The 16,028-nt window shown below is 36.2% G+C and overlaps 3 protein-coding genes across 4 annotated transcripts; all 3 read right to left on the reverse strand.

Moving 5' to 3' along the window:
- Nucleotides 1-5,509: 5,509 nt before the first annotated feature.
- LOC108477623 (B3 domain-containing protein LOC_Os12g40080-like) lies at nucleotides 5,510-7,994 on the reverse strand. Of its 2 annotated transcripts, XM_053022273.1 has the most exons (5): nucleotides 7,541-7,994; nucleotides 7,176-7,458; nucleotides 6,982-7,082; nucleotides 6,694-6,865; nucleotides 5,510-5,625 (listed from the first exon to the last, which is right to left on the reverse strand). In XM_053022273.1, the coding sequence occupies exons 1-5, from the start codon at nucleotides 7,970-7,972 to the stop codon at nucleotides 5,603-5,605; spliced, it is 1,011 nt and encodes a 336-aa protein (XP_052878233.1). In that variant the 5' UTR covers nucleotides 7,973-7,994; the 3' UTR covers nucleotides 5,510-5,602. The 2 variants fall into 2 exon arrangements, with proteins under 2 accessions (XP_052878233.1, XP_017635635.2); XM_017780146.2 differs by lacking the exon at nucleotides 5,510-5,625 and having other exon boundaries at nucleotides 6,460-6,865.
- A 17-nt stretch (nucleotides 7,995-8,011) lies between these two features.
- LOC128284305 (B3 domain-containing transcription factor VRN1-like) lies at nucleotides 8,012-9,345 on the reverse strand. The gene is made up of 2 exons (XM_053022274.1): nucleotides 8,878-9,345; nucleotides 8,012-8,570 (listed from the first exon to the last, which is right to left on the reverse strand). The coding sequence occupies exons 1-2, from the start codon at nucleotides 8,971-8,973 to the stop codon at nucleotides 8,082-8,084; spliced, it is 585 nt and encodes a 194-aa protein (XP_052878234.1). The 5' UTR covers nucleotides 8,974-9,345; the 3' UTR covers nucleotides 8,012-8,081.
- Nucleotides 9,346-11,331: 1,986 nt separating this feature from the next.
- LOC108456363 (uncharacterized) lies at nucleotides 11,332-15,683 on the reverse strand. Its single transcript, XM_017754959.2, has one exon. The coding sequence runs from the start codon at nucleotides 14,542-14,544 to the stop codon at nucleotides 11,710-11,712; it is 2,835 nt and encodes a 944-aa protein (XP_017610448.1). The 5' UTR covers nucleotides 14,545-15,683; the 3' UTR covers nucleotides 11,332-11,709.
- Nucleotides 15,684-16,028: the final 345 nt, after the last annotated feature.

Genomic DNA, 16,028 nt, shown 5'->3' on the forward strand with positions numbered 1-16,028 from the left:
GGCATCGGTGTGATGTATGCTATCAGATAAGACCATATCCGGGATATAACATCAGTGAGATATGTGATTACGTGTAAGACCATAGCTGGGCTATGGCATCATTATGTAAAGATGTGTAAGACCATAGTTGAACTATAGCATCGAAAAAAACGAAGTACTCAATTCCGTAAAATGTTCACTAATTTGAAGAAGTTTGGTAAGTATTACATGGAATTATGTGACATAAGGAAATACGAGTTGATGAGACATGAGCATAAAACTTGGTTGATGGATGAATTCATTTGTGATTATATATTTCTACGCCTTAAGTGTATTATCCGTATGAATTGGTACTCCAAATGAGTTAATGAGAAAACTTCTAGTATGAAATAATCTGAGTTCGAAATGAAATATCATGAAAACGCATACTTGAAATACATTGGTATGTATTGTATATGCTATTTGAATTCATAAATGTGGAAAGCAAATGTATGTGGAAATATAAGATGATGATATTTGTACATGGAATTTATTGATGAATACGTACATCAAAATTTATATGATAAATTTTAGTGAACATTGAAATTGGGCTCAATAATTGATTTGGCAATTTAAATCGTAATTGGTAGGAAGAGTTAATGAATTGCATATTTATGAATTGTTACACGTATTTGTCTGAAATACGAGGAAGTGATTGTAATTGATACATGGAAATATAAAACTATGATATATATAAAAACATGGAATATGTTTGATAAATGTGTTCATTCATAATTATAGAATTATGTACCTCATGTGTGCTATTTGTATAAAGATGATATTTCAAATACTTTAGTGAATAAAGCTTAAATATGAAATAGTATGAAATCGAAACAAATTGTTATGAAAATGTATTTATATTATCTGTAAGTGTTTCGTACTTCTCGGTAATGCCTCGTACTCTATTCCGGCGACAGATACGGGTAGGGGGTGTCACACTTTAGGCTTAGCAGCTATATCTAAGGAATGGTTAACATGGAGCAGGAAAAATGTATGAGGTTCAAAAATAGGCTACTATTTAACCTCAAAATATAGGTTGCTCCACACCAAGAATGGGTGTTTGAGACCCTAGTAAAGAAAGCCAAAATTTTAGAGAAGATTAAACTAGTGGAATGTGAAAAATAGGAGAAACGTAAGGACTCGGTTAAGAGAGATTCTGGTTCAACTAGTTTGACTCTTATCCTATAAAACGAGCCAGAGAGGGTAGACTACAAAAAGGGTTGTCATGACTAATTCTAAGGGTAGGACTCGCAATTGTTCATACGGTAATAAGCGTCATGTAGGCGAGTGCTGGAAAAAGTCATATGTTTGTCTGAGGTGTGGATCAGCAAAACATATGGTGAAAAATTATCATCGTCGAGGCGGAGAGTTGCAAACTATGGTCCAAAATCAAACCCAAAATCAAAGAACAGGTTAGTTGCCTCTAAGAGGTTGAGGTTAAAATAGGGTCGTAAATATTATAGCAACTAGTGCGAACCAAACTGAGGCTAGACAACTTGCCCTTATTTATGTCGTTAGAGGATGTAAGGATAGAGATGCGTTCAATATTGTCACGGGTATTTTTACCATTCATTCAGTTTCATACTTTACATTAATAGACATAGGATCCACCCATTTGTATATTGCTTGTAATATGTTTGATAAATTGGGTGTTAGGGTAGAGGAAACCACTATTGATGTTACTGCAATAAGCCCCTTAGGACAATTGATTATTGTAAATAAAATCTATAGGAGATGTCCATTGGAGATTCAAGAGGTAGTGTTTCTAGCAGATTTTATGGAGTTATCATTTGGGGAGTTCAACTTAATTCTGAGTGTGGATTAATGAGTGGAACCCCAAGTTAGCCTAGATTATACCTTTAAGAGAGTAACCTTGAAAACGCTAAAGGGTAGTGAGATTGTTATGGTTGAGGAGTAACGAAACTATGTATCTAATGTAATCTCCACTATGATTGTCGAAGAGTTAGTCCGCATAGGGTGTGAGACTTATTTAGCCTATGTAATGGATGAGAATGTAAAAAGCTCTATCTTAGGTAACATACAAATTGTTAAGAAGTTTTCATATGTGTTTCTCGAGGAGTTATTAAGATTACCTCTAGATCGTGAGGGAGAATTCAAAATTGAACTGTTTTTAAAAATCACTCCAGTGTCCATTGCTCCCTATCGCATGGCATTTAAAGAGCTTCAAGAATTGAAAATCCAACTTTAAGAGCTTTTGGATCGTGAGTTTATTAGACCCAATGTTTCTTTTTGGGGAAATTTGGTCCTGTTTGTGTAGAAAGAAAGATGGCTCCCTAAAGTTATGCACAGATTATCAGCAATTGAATAAACTGACCGTCAAGAATAAATACCCTCTGCCTAGGATCTACAAATTATTCAATCAATTTTGAGAGGCAACATTGTTTTCAAAGATAGACTTAAGGTAGGGATATTATCAACTGAAGGTGAAGGAGGCGGATAAAACTGCATTTAGAACCCGATATGGCCGCTATGAATTTCTTATAATACCTTGCGATTTAACCAATGTTTCGACCACCTTCATGGACTTAATGATCCGGGTGTTTCAACCCTTCCTTGATCGATTCATAGTTGTATTCATCGACAACATCTTAGTCTATTCAAAAACCAAAATTGAGTATGATGAGCACCATAAGAAAGTTTTGCAAATCCTTTAAAAAAAGAAATTGTACGTCAAATTAAGTGCAAGTTCTGGCTTAATAAAGTTATTTTTCTAGGTCATGTGGCATCCTTAGAAGGTATCAAAGTGGACCTGAAGAAGATAGAGGTCATCCTAAAATGGAAGCAACCCAAGAATATTTTTAAAATTCGAAGTTTAATTGGTTTAGCCGGGTACTATCGTAGATTTGTTGAAGGGTTCTCTCTAATAGTTTCACCACTGGCCTAAGATGTTGAGAAAGAATATTCCATTTAAGTGGACGGATAAGCAACAATTTAGCTTTGAAAAGCTAAAGGTTGTGTTAACTCAAGATCCCGTATTAATTCAGCCCGAGTCGAGAAATGAGTATATAGTGTACAACGATGCATCCTACACTGGCCTTGGATATGTGTTGATGCAAGGTAATAAAGTAGTTGCCTATGCATTGAGGCAGTTGAAATAGCATGAGTGCAACTATTCGACTCATAACTTTGAGTTGGTAGTTGTCGTATTTGCACTAAAAATTTGGGAGCACTACTTGTATAGTGAGAAGTGCTACATTTATACCGATCATAAGAGTCTCAAATACCTTCTCACCCAAAAAGAATTGAACCTGAGGCAACGAATGTAGATAGAACTATTAAAGGATTAAGATTGTGTAATTGAATACTACTCCAAAAAAGCCAATGTAGTGACAGATACTCTAAGTAGAAAACAGATGATTGATTTAAGAGCAATGTTTGTTAGGTTAAATCTAGTGGATGATGAAGGCTTGCTAGCTAGCTAGCTACAAGTGAAACCCACCTTAGCCAATGAGGTCAAGGCTAAATAAACCTTAGATGTATCCTTGTTGTCGCGGATTAAGCAGGTGGAAGACGACAAAACCAAAGTAAAGATTTTGGGTTCAATAACATGGTATTTTATGCTACTATGGAGATATTGTGTGCCAAATGATTAAGAGTTAAAGCAGACTATACTTCGAAAGCACATGCTAGCTCTTATGCCATACATCTCGGAGGAAATAAAATGTATCGGGGCATAAAGAAACTGTATTGGTAGCTTGGACTGAAATGAAATGTGACAGAATTTACAGTTAAGTGCTTAGTGTGTCAGCAAGTGAAAGTTGAACATTAGTTCTCTTTTGGGTTTTTACAACCAACCAAAAACCTCAATGGAAGTGGAAGTGAATGACGTTGGACTTTGTTAGTGAGTTACCATTGACACCCGCTAAAAAAACTCAATTCGGGTAATAATAGACCAATTAACCAAGTCGGCTTATTTCTTACATGTCCGCACAAATTATTCTTTACAAAAGCTGGCTAGGTTATATATTTTGGAAGTTGTAAGACTTCATGGAATACCACTGTCAATTATTTCAAATCGAGATTCCCGTTTTGCATCTTGATTCTGGAAAAAGCTTACGAGGCACTGTGTACACGTTTGGATTTTAGTACTGCCTTCCATTCGCAAATTAACAGACAATTCGAACGAGTTATTCAAATATTGGAAGATATCCTAAGGGTTGCATCATCGAATTTCGAGGTAGTTGGGAGGAACATTTGCCTATAGCAAAATTTTCCTATAACAATAGCTTCCAATCGAGTATACAAAATGGCACCCTATGAAGCCTTGTCTGGTCGCAAGTGTCGAACACCACTGTGTTGGACAGAATTGGGAGAAAGGAAAATTTTGGGTCCCGATGTGGTATAAGAACCTGAGGGGAATATAACGTTAATCTAGGATAGTCTAAAAGTGGCTTCAAATAGGCAGAAGTCGTATACAGGCCTAAAGAGAAAAAACACTGAATATGATGTTGGAGGCCGAGTCTTCTGAAAGTGTCCCCATGGCAGAAGGTGTTGAGGTTTGGAAGAAAAGGCAAGTTAAGTTTTAGATTCATTGGACCCTACAAAGTTCTCAAGAGACATGGTCCAATTGCATATCAATTAGAGTTACCTTCTGAACTAGACCGTATCCATGATGAATTCCATGTCTTCATATTGCGATGATATTAATCCGACCCTTCCTATATCACTCCTATAGAAGAGAATCAGGTGAGACCGGATTTATCCTTTAAGGAGGAACCCGTACAAATTCTAGATCGCGAGGTAAAGGTTTTGAGAAGGAAACGACTCCCTTTTGTGAAAATGTTATGGCAGAACCATGACACTAAGGAGGCCACATAAGAACCGGATATCTTTGTTCATGGTGTTAGCACAATTAAAAATAAAAGTTGTTAACGCAATTAAATTAATTAAATACGGTATCTTTGTCCATGTATAAAATTTAATTTTGTATTTTAAAATTAAACATAAAAATTCTTAATTTAAAATTTTTAATTCAATTATTAAAAATAATAATTAATTATTGATGAAAATGGATATGAGTTACATTTAATTAATTTGTTTTATAGATTAATTATCATACTTAACGCATTTATAAATAGAATTATTATTTTATAATAACTATGATAAACAAAAAAATAGTTTAAAACATTAATTAAGCCTATGCTATCTCATACAGATTAACAAACATTTGATAAATAAATTTATGTAAAATTAAATTTAAAATTTGTTTTATATAAATAATAATTTAAATTTTATATAAATGTATATAACATATTTGAACTCAATTTTATAAAACAGATTATAATTTTGAATTATTATTTTCTATTAATTTAAAAATAAAAAATGTATATATATATTGCATTGTCATGTGTTTATTACATACATGAAATTATAAAAACATGACGCCATTATGTCAATGGAGAAGATATCTCTTCAAGACTATTTTTACTTGAAAATTAGGAAGTTACATTGTTCAGGTGAAAAGTACTCATCAGGACAGCATCAGAAACAGTGTTATAAGGCTTCAGCCAAGCAGCCAATTTTGTATCTTGAACAGCTCTAGAAAGCCGGTCTTTGAGAACGGTTATACCACCTCTACTGAGCCTCCTGCCAAGAAAACACCTCCATCAACTGATATACCTCCACCTCATATACTGCTCACCTATCATTACTGCTAAAATTCTTGTATCAACAAGATAACTATCATCTATTACTAGCTCAACTTATAACATCACATCATAGTCTTATAAGGTCAGGTTGTCACTTTCACTAAAAGACTACAAGATGACCTGTCTATCAATAGGATGCTTTTAAGTGAAACCTCAACCCTCCATACAAAGACCCCCAAAGACCAACAAACAGGAAGTGAAACCTCAACCCTCCATACAAAGACCCCCCAAGACCAACAAACAGGCATACAACAGACAGGCATTAGGATATCTCCTCTCTCTCTCTGGATTTCCTCTTTTTATCTCTCATCTCTTCTACAGCTCTCCGCTTATTCAAGTGAACCGACATCACACCTCTGTTTGTTTCTCTCTTTAGTTGGCATTGTATAAACAAAAACACAACACAACTAAGTTAAAAAGAGAATTGTGACAGGCATTTGGATTAAATGAAAGAATGTTTTGAGGAAACTGCAATTAAAGTGAACAATTTCATTGATTTGGTTTTTTTTTTCTTTCTTGAAATTCTTTATAATTTTTAAAATTTTCTTTTAGATAAAATTTTTAAAAAATCCATGAAATCACTCTTTTAAGTCTCTTATTCAATCTCTATTTTATGAAGCAGATGCATTCGTGTATGTAAAGTTATGAGATATAGTTGTGGGTGATAAAATGTTAAGAAATTAGTAGCTAATCGAGGATATATCAATTCATGACATACAGAACAAAAGAGTGCATTCTACAAAGGATATATCAATTCATCTAATTAGATCACTTCTTTTTTCCGTAAAATTATAGTTCATATCCATTAAATCACACTAGAAGTGATAAAATGTTGAGATTTATAAATACTCAGATTTTGGACTTCAGTTTGTCTCCTCATATACTTAAATCTGATTGCTTCCATAGACAGCAGGAATGTCCATTACAGTTTAACTAGCATATTTTGAAATGGATACTTTAAGCAAGTTATTGTTGACTGTATCCAGCTCATAGACACATATATCACCTTCTCTTAGAGAGTTTTCCCTCGCAAATTTGATCCAGCCGCTTGTTAATTTAGCTATGCGAATTCGAGGGTTGCTTGTTATCTCGACGGGCCATGTTCTATCTGCAACCTGAAGTATCAACTTCTGGACATTGGGCTCGAAATATTGTTCAACAAATCTAAATGGTATATCCTGCAGAAAGTAGAATTTCCAGAATATTGTTACTATTGTCATGCTCTCAGATATCAATCAAAGGTTGCACTGGTCCAAGTATATAGGTAGTAGGAATTCATAGATAGTAAGCCTACCACACAGTCTTCCTTAAGGTGTAATGGCAGCACAACTCGTCGGAAGATTAATGGAGCTTTAGCAGACTGTGATGTCAAGCCTAAAGCTTCCTCACTAACTCCTGCACCAAGTGCATTTCCATGTATCAGTTAATTGATTAGACAAAATTTAATTATTTAGTCACTAATGACTTAAAACTAGTGGACTTGCACACCTTGTAATGGGTGGGTATCTTCATCTGCAATAGCCTGGAAAATGATTACTTTGAAGGAAATTTGAGCGTCACTCACCAACTCGAAGACACAAACATCACCAACTTTCAATTTATTGTCATTAACAAAAGCCCTCCAACCATTACAGATCCTTGCATTTGGATTTCCAATGCTTCGCTGATGGTACTCTGCCGGCCATGATTTCCCATTTGAAAGACGAAGGGCAATACCGACGTTGGTGAGGGTAGTCTTGAAATGTTTCCTTGTGAAATCGTTGGATATACACTGGTAGAAAAGACAATTATAAACCAGTAAATTCATCAGAAAAAGCTGGTAATATGAGCAGGTTTCTGTAGTGAAAACTAACCAATGCATGAGACTGAACATATGATGGTCGTAAAACAACAACAAAAAAGGGATTCTCAGATGTGAAAGCCAGTGCTCTTTGAAGAGCTTTTTCACGGACTTTCATCTCTCTGTGAAAAGCTGTTTCACGGGCCTTCACTGGTCTCAGGCATTCGGAACGAGTCAATGTGATTCCGGCTTCCATTTGTGCAGGCGATCCATGAAAATCTGCCTTCTTACTACGATAAATGAATACTTGGAATGAGATGTCAATGCAGTTGGTTAACTCAAAGGCGCAAACATCACCAACTTGTAAGTTATTGTCGCGTACAAAAGCATCCCAACCATTTAAGAGTTTCACATAAGGTTGTCCGTTCATTCCTAGAGTAGCGCGGTACTGAGCAGACCAAGTATTCCCACTAGAATCACAGAGAATGACATCACCATGATCCATCAAATATTTCCTGGCAAACTCCTTAGGTATACTCTGAAACAAAAGGAAATTATTACAAAACGGAAGACAACAAACACCATTTGTAAAGATCAAGCATAGTTTCAAAATGCTAGCTTACAAGGCAGCTAACTTTGGAGTGAAGACCAACATATGTTGGTTGCATGAAAACCAAAAAGAATGGGTTTCCAGACTTGAAGGCACTGCTAGCTCTCTCCAGAGCTTTAGATTTTTCATTTCCCTTTGTAGCTGAAAACCCATTATTACTAGCTCTCATAATTTTTGGAGGGCGAGGACATTGCAACACTGGTTTCTTTGTCATGTCGGTAGAGATGTTATTAGCGTATGGATAGTGAATCTCTGAAGCACTTTTATCAAATATGAGAACATGGAAACGGCAATTCCCTTGGTATCTAAACACCAAGAAATGTCCCAACTCCAAAGAGTAATGCTCAGTAAATTTTCGCCACCCATTTTGAACCCACAATTTACCATCAAGTTTCATCAGCTCCAATTCCCACACTTCACCATTTGGAACCTGAAAGAATACTGGGCTTGACAGTTTACTTCCATAATCTTTTGCAAACTTGTGAGGAATTCCCTGTCAACCCCCCAAAAAAAATTTAGAATCTTGCTAATTGCTATAATTACCTGTGAAGAGGAATCTGAAATCTATAGGGAAAAAACGTGGAAACTACCCGATAATTGTAGACTTGCAGAGTACAGATAGAAACTCATAAATGTGGAGAGAAAATTAAAAGAGCAAGTGAATATATGCTTACAAGTGTTTCAGTCAAAGGGAAAATGCCATTGAAAGTTTCCCATTTTCCCTCATTTATTACATTTCAAGACACCAATAAGATGCCAAAAGAATTTCTTCATTAAAATAAAAGAGAATATATGCTTACAAGTTTGCCATCCCGAATGGTACTTTCAAGAATGACTTTGAAGAAATGGTATGGTTCTGGTGAATAACCATCGACTCTACCATGGTGAGAAGTCATAGTCGAATGTGAAGGAAGTTCAGAAATTAAGTTCTTGGAAAACTTATGCAAAACAGCTATAACAAATAAATGGTTAATATATTCGTAGTTCTTTTTTTTTCCTTTTTTGGGCAGAAATATAGTCGTAGCTACTTACAAAAATTACCAACTAAAACTCCGTCGTTCCTAGAGATTTTCAGATCCTGATGGTGAGTGATTATGACAGTCAACCAGTTGTAGCCAAGACTAGTAGTAGAGAATTTCGTGCGCTTAAGGGGGTGGCTTGGAGAGGCAGGAGTTCACATAGTAGTAACGTTTCATCGGGGTGCTTACGCAGTCAAATTATATGCGATTATGTATAGCATATAAATATCAAGCTCAATCACCCGTGGTCTGCTTAAGATTCTCTCGTAAAATTCTTCTCCTCTTCAAATACTCGATCGAGTTAGTAGATAAAATTCTCACATGAATTTTCGAATAGTCAACAAATTTAGTATTCTCTGGTGAGAATTTTATTTCTCGAGTAGGATCAGAAGAAGTAGTGAGTGATAAGATTCTCACTAATTAATGACATATGAATTATAGGACATAAGTTAAAGTCCAATCGTGCACATTCACATGGCTTGTTTGTTTAGACACTAGATGAGATCACTTTGTAAACTCTTCGAACACTCAAATTTTTGGTAAAAAAAAATAAAACCTCTACCCAAGATAATAACGGATGTGTTGAAAGTCCAACATTTAATAAAAAAAGATGATAGGTCTATAAAATGAGAGTATATCATCAAGTGCTTGAAAACACAAACTTACAAGGACTTAATGAGTTAGAATGATACCAGTTGACTAACATTCTTAGCCTTTGACAAAGTATTTTTGTTCTGTAAATTCACTATCTCTTAATTCACTCGATAGAAATGAGAGACAAAAACTTCTATCGAGGATAATACCTGATGATACCTAACGTGTTGAGGGTTCAAACTTCAACAAGTAACCACTAGCCTATCTTTTTTTTTTTCTCTCAAAGTAATACTTTATCACATAAAAAAAATGAAGAGGTAATTTTTTTATTTTAATGGTATAATAGTAAATTTAGCCCTTAGCATTTACATATTTAGTCAATTTGGCATTTAATTTTTTAGACAATTTTGATTATTAACTTTCAAGAAGAGTCAATTGTTTTCTTAATGGAAATGCTAACGAAAAAATATTTTTTTCAACGATATTGGCATGACAATTCGTATGATAGTGCACATGTACTTCATGCTTATATAACATTATTTGTTTTATCAACAAAAAAATAAAAAATTCATTTAAAATAAATAGCATAAAATACATATGAATTACCAGTGCGAATTGTTATGTTTAAAAATTTAATATTTTAGTCAGTATTTTCGTTAAAAATAAAAACTCGACTCTTTCGAAAGGTTGATGGTTAAATTTGAACTTTTTTTTTGAAGATTTAGGGTCAAATTTAGTTAAAAAAATAAATTTCAAATTTATAAAAAATATAAATGTTAAGTACCTACTTTAATTTATTAGAAGTAGATTATTATACTTTGCAAACATTGAAAAACCAATCCAATTAGACAGTACAGTTAAACCTTGCCTTTAAAGTGCTAACTTGAAAATCAGCAGTTCACGTAAGAAGTTAGGAAAAGAAAACAACAATAACAGATGGATAATTTATATGCAAAAAGTAGAGGAAAATGAAACCTATCAGTCCAAGTTTTTTCTCTCTTAACAGTTGAGATAAAAGGGATGCCTGAAAATTACTGATATTTATGGAACTTGTGAGCTTAAATAGGGATAATGAAATTCCAGAAGGGTAGTGGCCTGTGGGACATTAATCTTTTGGAATGCATGAAAACCTTTCTCTGGGGAGATTATCCTGATCGTCCATTACTTACCTGCTCATTTTCAATCTTTGTCAAGTAGTTTCGTTGAGCCAATTGAATAATGACATCAGGGATCATAAATACAATTTCCCACCCATCTGTTCTTTTCATTCCTTGACATTATTTATGGTTTAGTTATCTGTAAATGTCATTGTACCTTATCCCTTTATTTTATGATAATGAAGTGCAAGTTTTTTAGTGGGGACATATGTCCTTAGCCCCATCCAGAAGCTTTTTATGTACATTTTTATATCAGATGATTACCAGTTGAGGATGATGACAGGCAAAACCTTGTATATCTAACAGCTTCAACTGCTAGCCGGACAGCATCTCCAATTAGATGAAGTTTGTCAACGTTTCACCATCATCAACCACCTCAGTCAAGCTCCCTCGTTTATTGACAAGATTTTTGTCCTCGTTGAAACTAAATGCAAAATGGTTAAATAACAACATATAAACCAAATCAGAATAGTAGTGAATGTAGTTAAATCCAACAAGGTAAAAATTAGCTGCTTCTTTTTACAAAGATAAATGAAATGTGTATAAACCAAAAGCAGACTGAAAACTGGTAGGAATTTGTGTTCATATATTTCTGCTTTTAAGGTCATGATAACGTCCAAAATAGTACAAATATATTTCTAAAACTAAAACCAACTCTACAAGAACCCAAAATGAGAAAAAGAAAACTTCAAGCAACAATAAATATGAATTAACAAATTCACCCTGTTGCATCCAAAAGTCTTAAGGAAGAGCACACCATGCATATAATGGTACCACCAAATCCTCTCAGGATCTTCTTTAGCTTCCACTCAGACTCTGGGATTATTTTTGCAAATGATTTTCAATTGCTCAATTGCAGAAGTTAAGTCTCTGATTCTTCCTCCGCAACGGTCGGAAGTGTACCCTCCCTGATGAATGAAGGGTTAAGGAACTTTGCCACAAATGCCCACAACTTATAGACATCCTGAAAATTTGTCAGGAAGCTAAGAGAAGCTGTAACAACCTCAACTCTTATGAACCCACTTTTCCTGTCTTGTTGCCCGCTTTCCGTAGGTCTGCATAGGGTAGCATCTTCAAAGTTCAAAGCCCTTCGCTGTTGTCGTGGACCATCTAATATTCGTATGTGACTGAGGAAACCAATACCGACAGAGATACCTTCTCTTTCAGCCAACTTCTGTACAATCTCCGGATTTATTAGGCCCCTGTTTCTATCCCTCACATTGAAAGCCACCGCTGCACCCCTTTCGTACTTTATTTTTGGGCCATAAATGTGAACAAGATTCACTCTACTATCTCCTTCTGAATTAGGTAATTTGAGCTGTAGTAATGAGGTTACAAGCCAGTTAATTAAAAACCGTAATCTAAGAGTGGTTTTATTGAGCCCCAACATGTTAACATGGTCAAGATGCCGACATATTATCTCAGGCTCCCTCCTGTCCCAATCTTGTCCATCACCATATTCTCCATCACTGCTGTAGTCTTCATCGTCAAGGCTGGTCACAGGCACTTCTCCTGGCGCCATACTATGACTTGGGTGCTCTTTATGACTATCCTCCATGCTAAATGATACCCTTCTTCCCCTGCTTGGATGTTCATCTTCTAACCCAAAAAATCTACCACCGTTATATCTATTTCCTTCCCTTCTCCCAAGCAACCTAAATTCACCTTCAGTTTCCCTTCTTATGGCACTCTCTTTAATCTCTGAGGAAATTTCAGAAGTTGAGCCATTTGCCAGGCCATTACTCTGAAAGACAGAAGAATTGTTGCAGCAAGTTCCATTCATAGCTGAACCAGATACAGTCCCCACAGAAAGTGGCTTGCTGGTATCAGGTTCTTCCTTGATTTCCACAACATGCAAACGGCCTGAAGCCTTGACATGATTTCGTGAGGTGATGTTTGCTCCTGAGAATTGTTCTTCTTCAGGGATCTCCCTCACACAGTCCAGCTCCTGCGAAACGGATAGAACAGCAGCATCAAATGATAACACATGATGATCATCATGTCCCAAGTTAACATCTTTATCATCATATAGTGGGCTGCTATATATCTTTGCTGTTGGCTTTGGAGAGGGCCGCTTGTGGTTCTTCTTGCCACTAAACCAAAATGGGGGAAAAGGGGAGGCAATTTTTTGTTTAGTCAACTGAGCAGCACTGTCTGACCCCAGTGGACTCTGACCCAAATCAATCCAGAATGAGTTGTCTGATGACTCATCTTCGCTGAAGACGGGACTCTTCATCACTTCACCTACAGAGATGCTCTCGGTTTCTTCAAATATGGTGCTTGCTCCATCTCTTTCAGAACTATTATCTTGATCCATTTCTGTCTCGAACACATCCTGAACCTGAGAAGATGTGAAGACACCAGAAAAGGCAGGCAACTGTGTCCCCGAACGGCTTTCAGAGGGCTTATCACCATTTTCACCAACTTCATTGTCCTCAATTCCACCCAATCCATCAAGAACATCTATAGAATCACTCAGATAGAGCGGATACTCGGGGGTAATCTTCACCATCCCAGAGCCAGTTGATCCAAACTGGTTCTGAAGGCTTCCCATGACTGATTTTTTAATAAGAAGGCACCCAAAGCCAGTTGGATCATATCCGAAGACCCTGTAGAATGATGTGATAATGAAATCAGGCCGAAACAAGGACAGTCCAAGTGAATCCATGTCTTTGGGACCCAATGACCCAGCATCAAGCAAGACATGCCAATGATTCTGCTGAGCCAATGCCATCCACTGATATGAATACTTAGCCCCAGTTACTCTAGACTGCACGGGGAAAACAAAAAGCCCAGTAGCTGAATCCTTCTTCCTCCTCTTTTTATTCGATATCTGCTTTCTCAAATCAGTAGAACAAAGTTTAAGAGTTGGCCACTTAAACCAAGCACTGTGAACTTTTGCACCCTTCTCCTTAGCACTCTGAGCCATCCAATTCACCGATTGACTCTCATAATCAAACATGGTCAATAGTTTCTTATTTGTATGAAAAGGATACGAGTCAGCCAACAACTTAAACGCAGACCCTCTACTCACAGTAAACACAAGGCCATAATCATGCTCAGGAATGTTCAAATAATCCATTATCCTACTCTTTATGTCATATTCCACAGTGCCTTTCTCAGCACCACCATAAAGCGCATGGTTACTCAAATTGGCAGTTATCTCAGACAAGCTAAATGTAGAAGACTCCCAGTAATGCAAGGTTTGAACATAAGAGAAAAGCCCAAATCCACAATAATCAAGGCATACCTTTGGTGACAAATGTGCGTACTCATCTGACCTCAACTGATCAATCTTCTCCGATGACTGGTATTTTGGGTACATTGTGAGGAACTTATTGAAAGCCTCAAGCGCATCGGGAATAGAATCTTCGCTCTCAAATATTCTCTCCGCGGCAAGAGCAGTGGCTCGCAGAAATTCACGCTGAGCATGGAGTCTTGCAAGGGATCTTGATCGTCCCAACCTCTCATCTTGATCGGCTAGTGAATCAGGTTCCATGTCCTGAGACTTGAACAAAGACCCATCTTCAGATGCTTCTTCAAGTGCTTCCCTGAGTTTGTTCTCGTGTAGTTTTCGGAGAACAGACGGGTTCTTCTTGATTTCAGCAGCTGATTCAGAGCCATATCTTCTCCTGCTCTTCTTGTCTAAGATAAGAGCAGCACAGTGAGATATGGGCTTCCACAGTGAAAGATGCATCAAAGCCTAAACTTGAGACAAAACCCAGGAAGAAGAAGAGCACAAGAAGTCTTTAACACATCTAACAACCACCCCCCCCCCACACCACTTTTTTTTTCTGCCAGATGGGTTCAATTTTCAAAACCTAAGGCTCAAAGCAAAAGGGAGGGATCTTGTACAAGATCAGAAAAGCCCTAAATTCAGCTAAAAAGGATTCGATTAAGAGAGGAACAACTCATAAGGAACCAAAAAAGTTTAAGAGGAAGGAAATTCCAAAAAAAAATAAAAAATCTCAGGCTCCAACCTGAGAAAAGAAACCGATGACAGGACCAAAAAAAATATTCTGGTGCACAACACACAGACAAGAACATAGAATTGGAAGTATAGAAAAAGTCAAAAGCCCATTTTTCCTTGAAGGAAAAAGTACAAAAAAGACAAAAACTTGGAAGGGAACCCAATGAAGAGATTCACGAGTCAAAGGCTAAACAACTGAAGCCGTAGTATAACTACAACCCGCAAAACCCAGATCCCAAAAAAAGGAAAGGTTTAAGAGAAGAAGAACATAGTGTATAAAGATCCTTTCTTCAACCCAAAAACCAGACCTCCATTAACCAGCTAAAAACATGCACCTTTCTGTTTATCTTTCCCTTTCTTTCTTTCTTACTTTCTTTCTCTCTCTCTTAATTAAAAACAAGCTAACTCCTTTACATCAAATGCGCATTTACTTGTGGAAGCAGTAAATCCAATTACATACAACCAAAATTAATAGCCAAGTCTCTCTCTCTCTCTCTCTCTCTCTCTCTCTCTCTCTCTCTCTCATTTACACTCTCATCTTCCACACAAAAGAACCCTCCCCATAACCAACAGTGAGAAACGGACATTGATTTCACAAATCAAAATGTAAAAATCCTTGTTTTACTATGTTAATATTTACACATTTATTTATCTTTTTTATAACTAATTTCATGTTTTCCTTTTGTGGGTTGTGATGGGTGGGGCCTATCAATAAAGCTTTTTCGTCAAAATTCAGCTGCTCTGTAAAAGCTGCTTTCTGTCCAACTAGGCAGCTAAAGATCCACCTCCTGAATCTATAGTCTATGCATTGCTATTACCCCTTCAAATTTTAACTTCCCATCAGAAGTTACATAAATATATAATTTTCCAATTGGTTTTATCTGCTCAAATTATGTTTGACTTAACACAGTACTGAACAAGTGGCCCAAAAAGAAAAAGACTTTATCTTGGTGTCTTTCAATCAGGCTTTAAAAAATTGATTGTTTAGTTTTAGCTTTTTTATTTATATTATCTAAAATGAGATCATCAAAGAAGATTGGTTTGCAATTTGCAAAGGTTGACAACCCAATTTAATAAATAGGAAACTCTTTAAAACACCAGAGGATGATGTCGAAAATCTTGATAATATTTGCTTCTTACCCTTTCAAACTTTGATTTTTCCAACATAGAAGAGGAAAAGAATGAAAAAGAAAATCCTTGTTTTTTGCAGC

This window comes from Gossypium arboreum, chromosome 11, assembly GCF_025698485.1.
Source record: "Gossypium arboreum isolate Shixiya-1 chromosome 11, ASM2569848v2, whole genome shotgun sequence".
NCBI lineage: Eukaryota > Viridiplantae > Streptophyta > Magnoliopsida > Malvales > Malvaceae > Gossypium > Gossypium arboreum.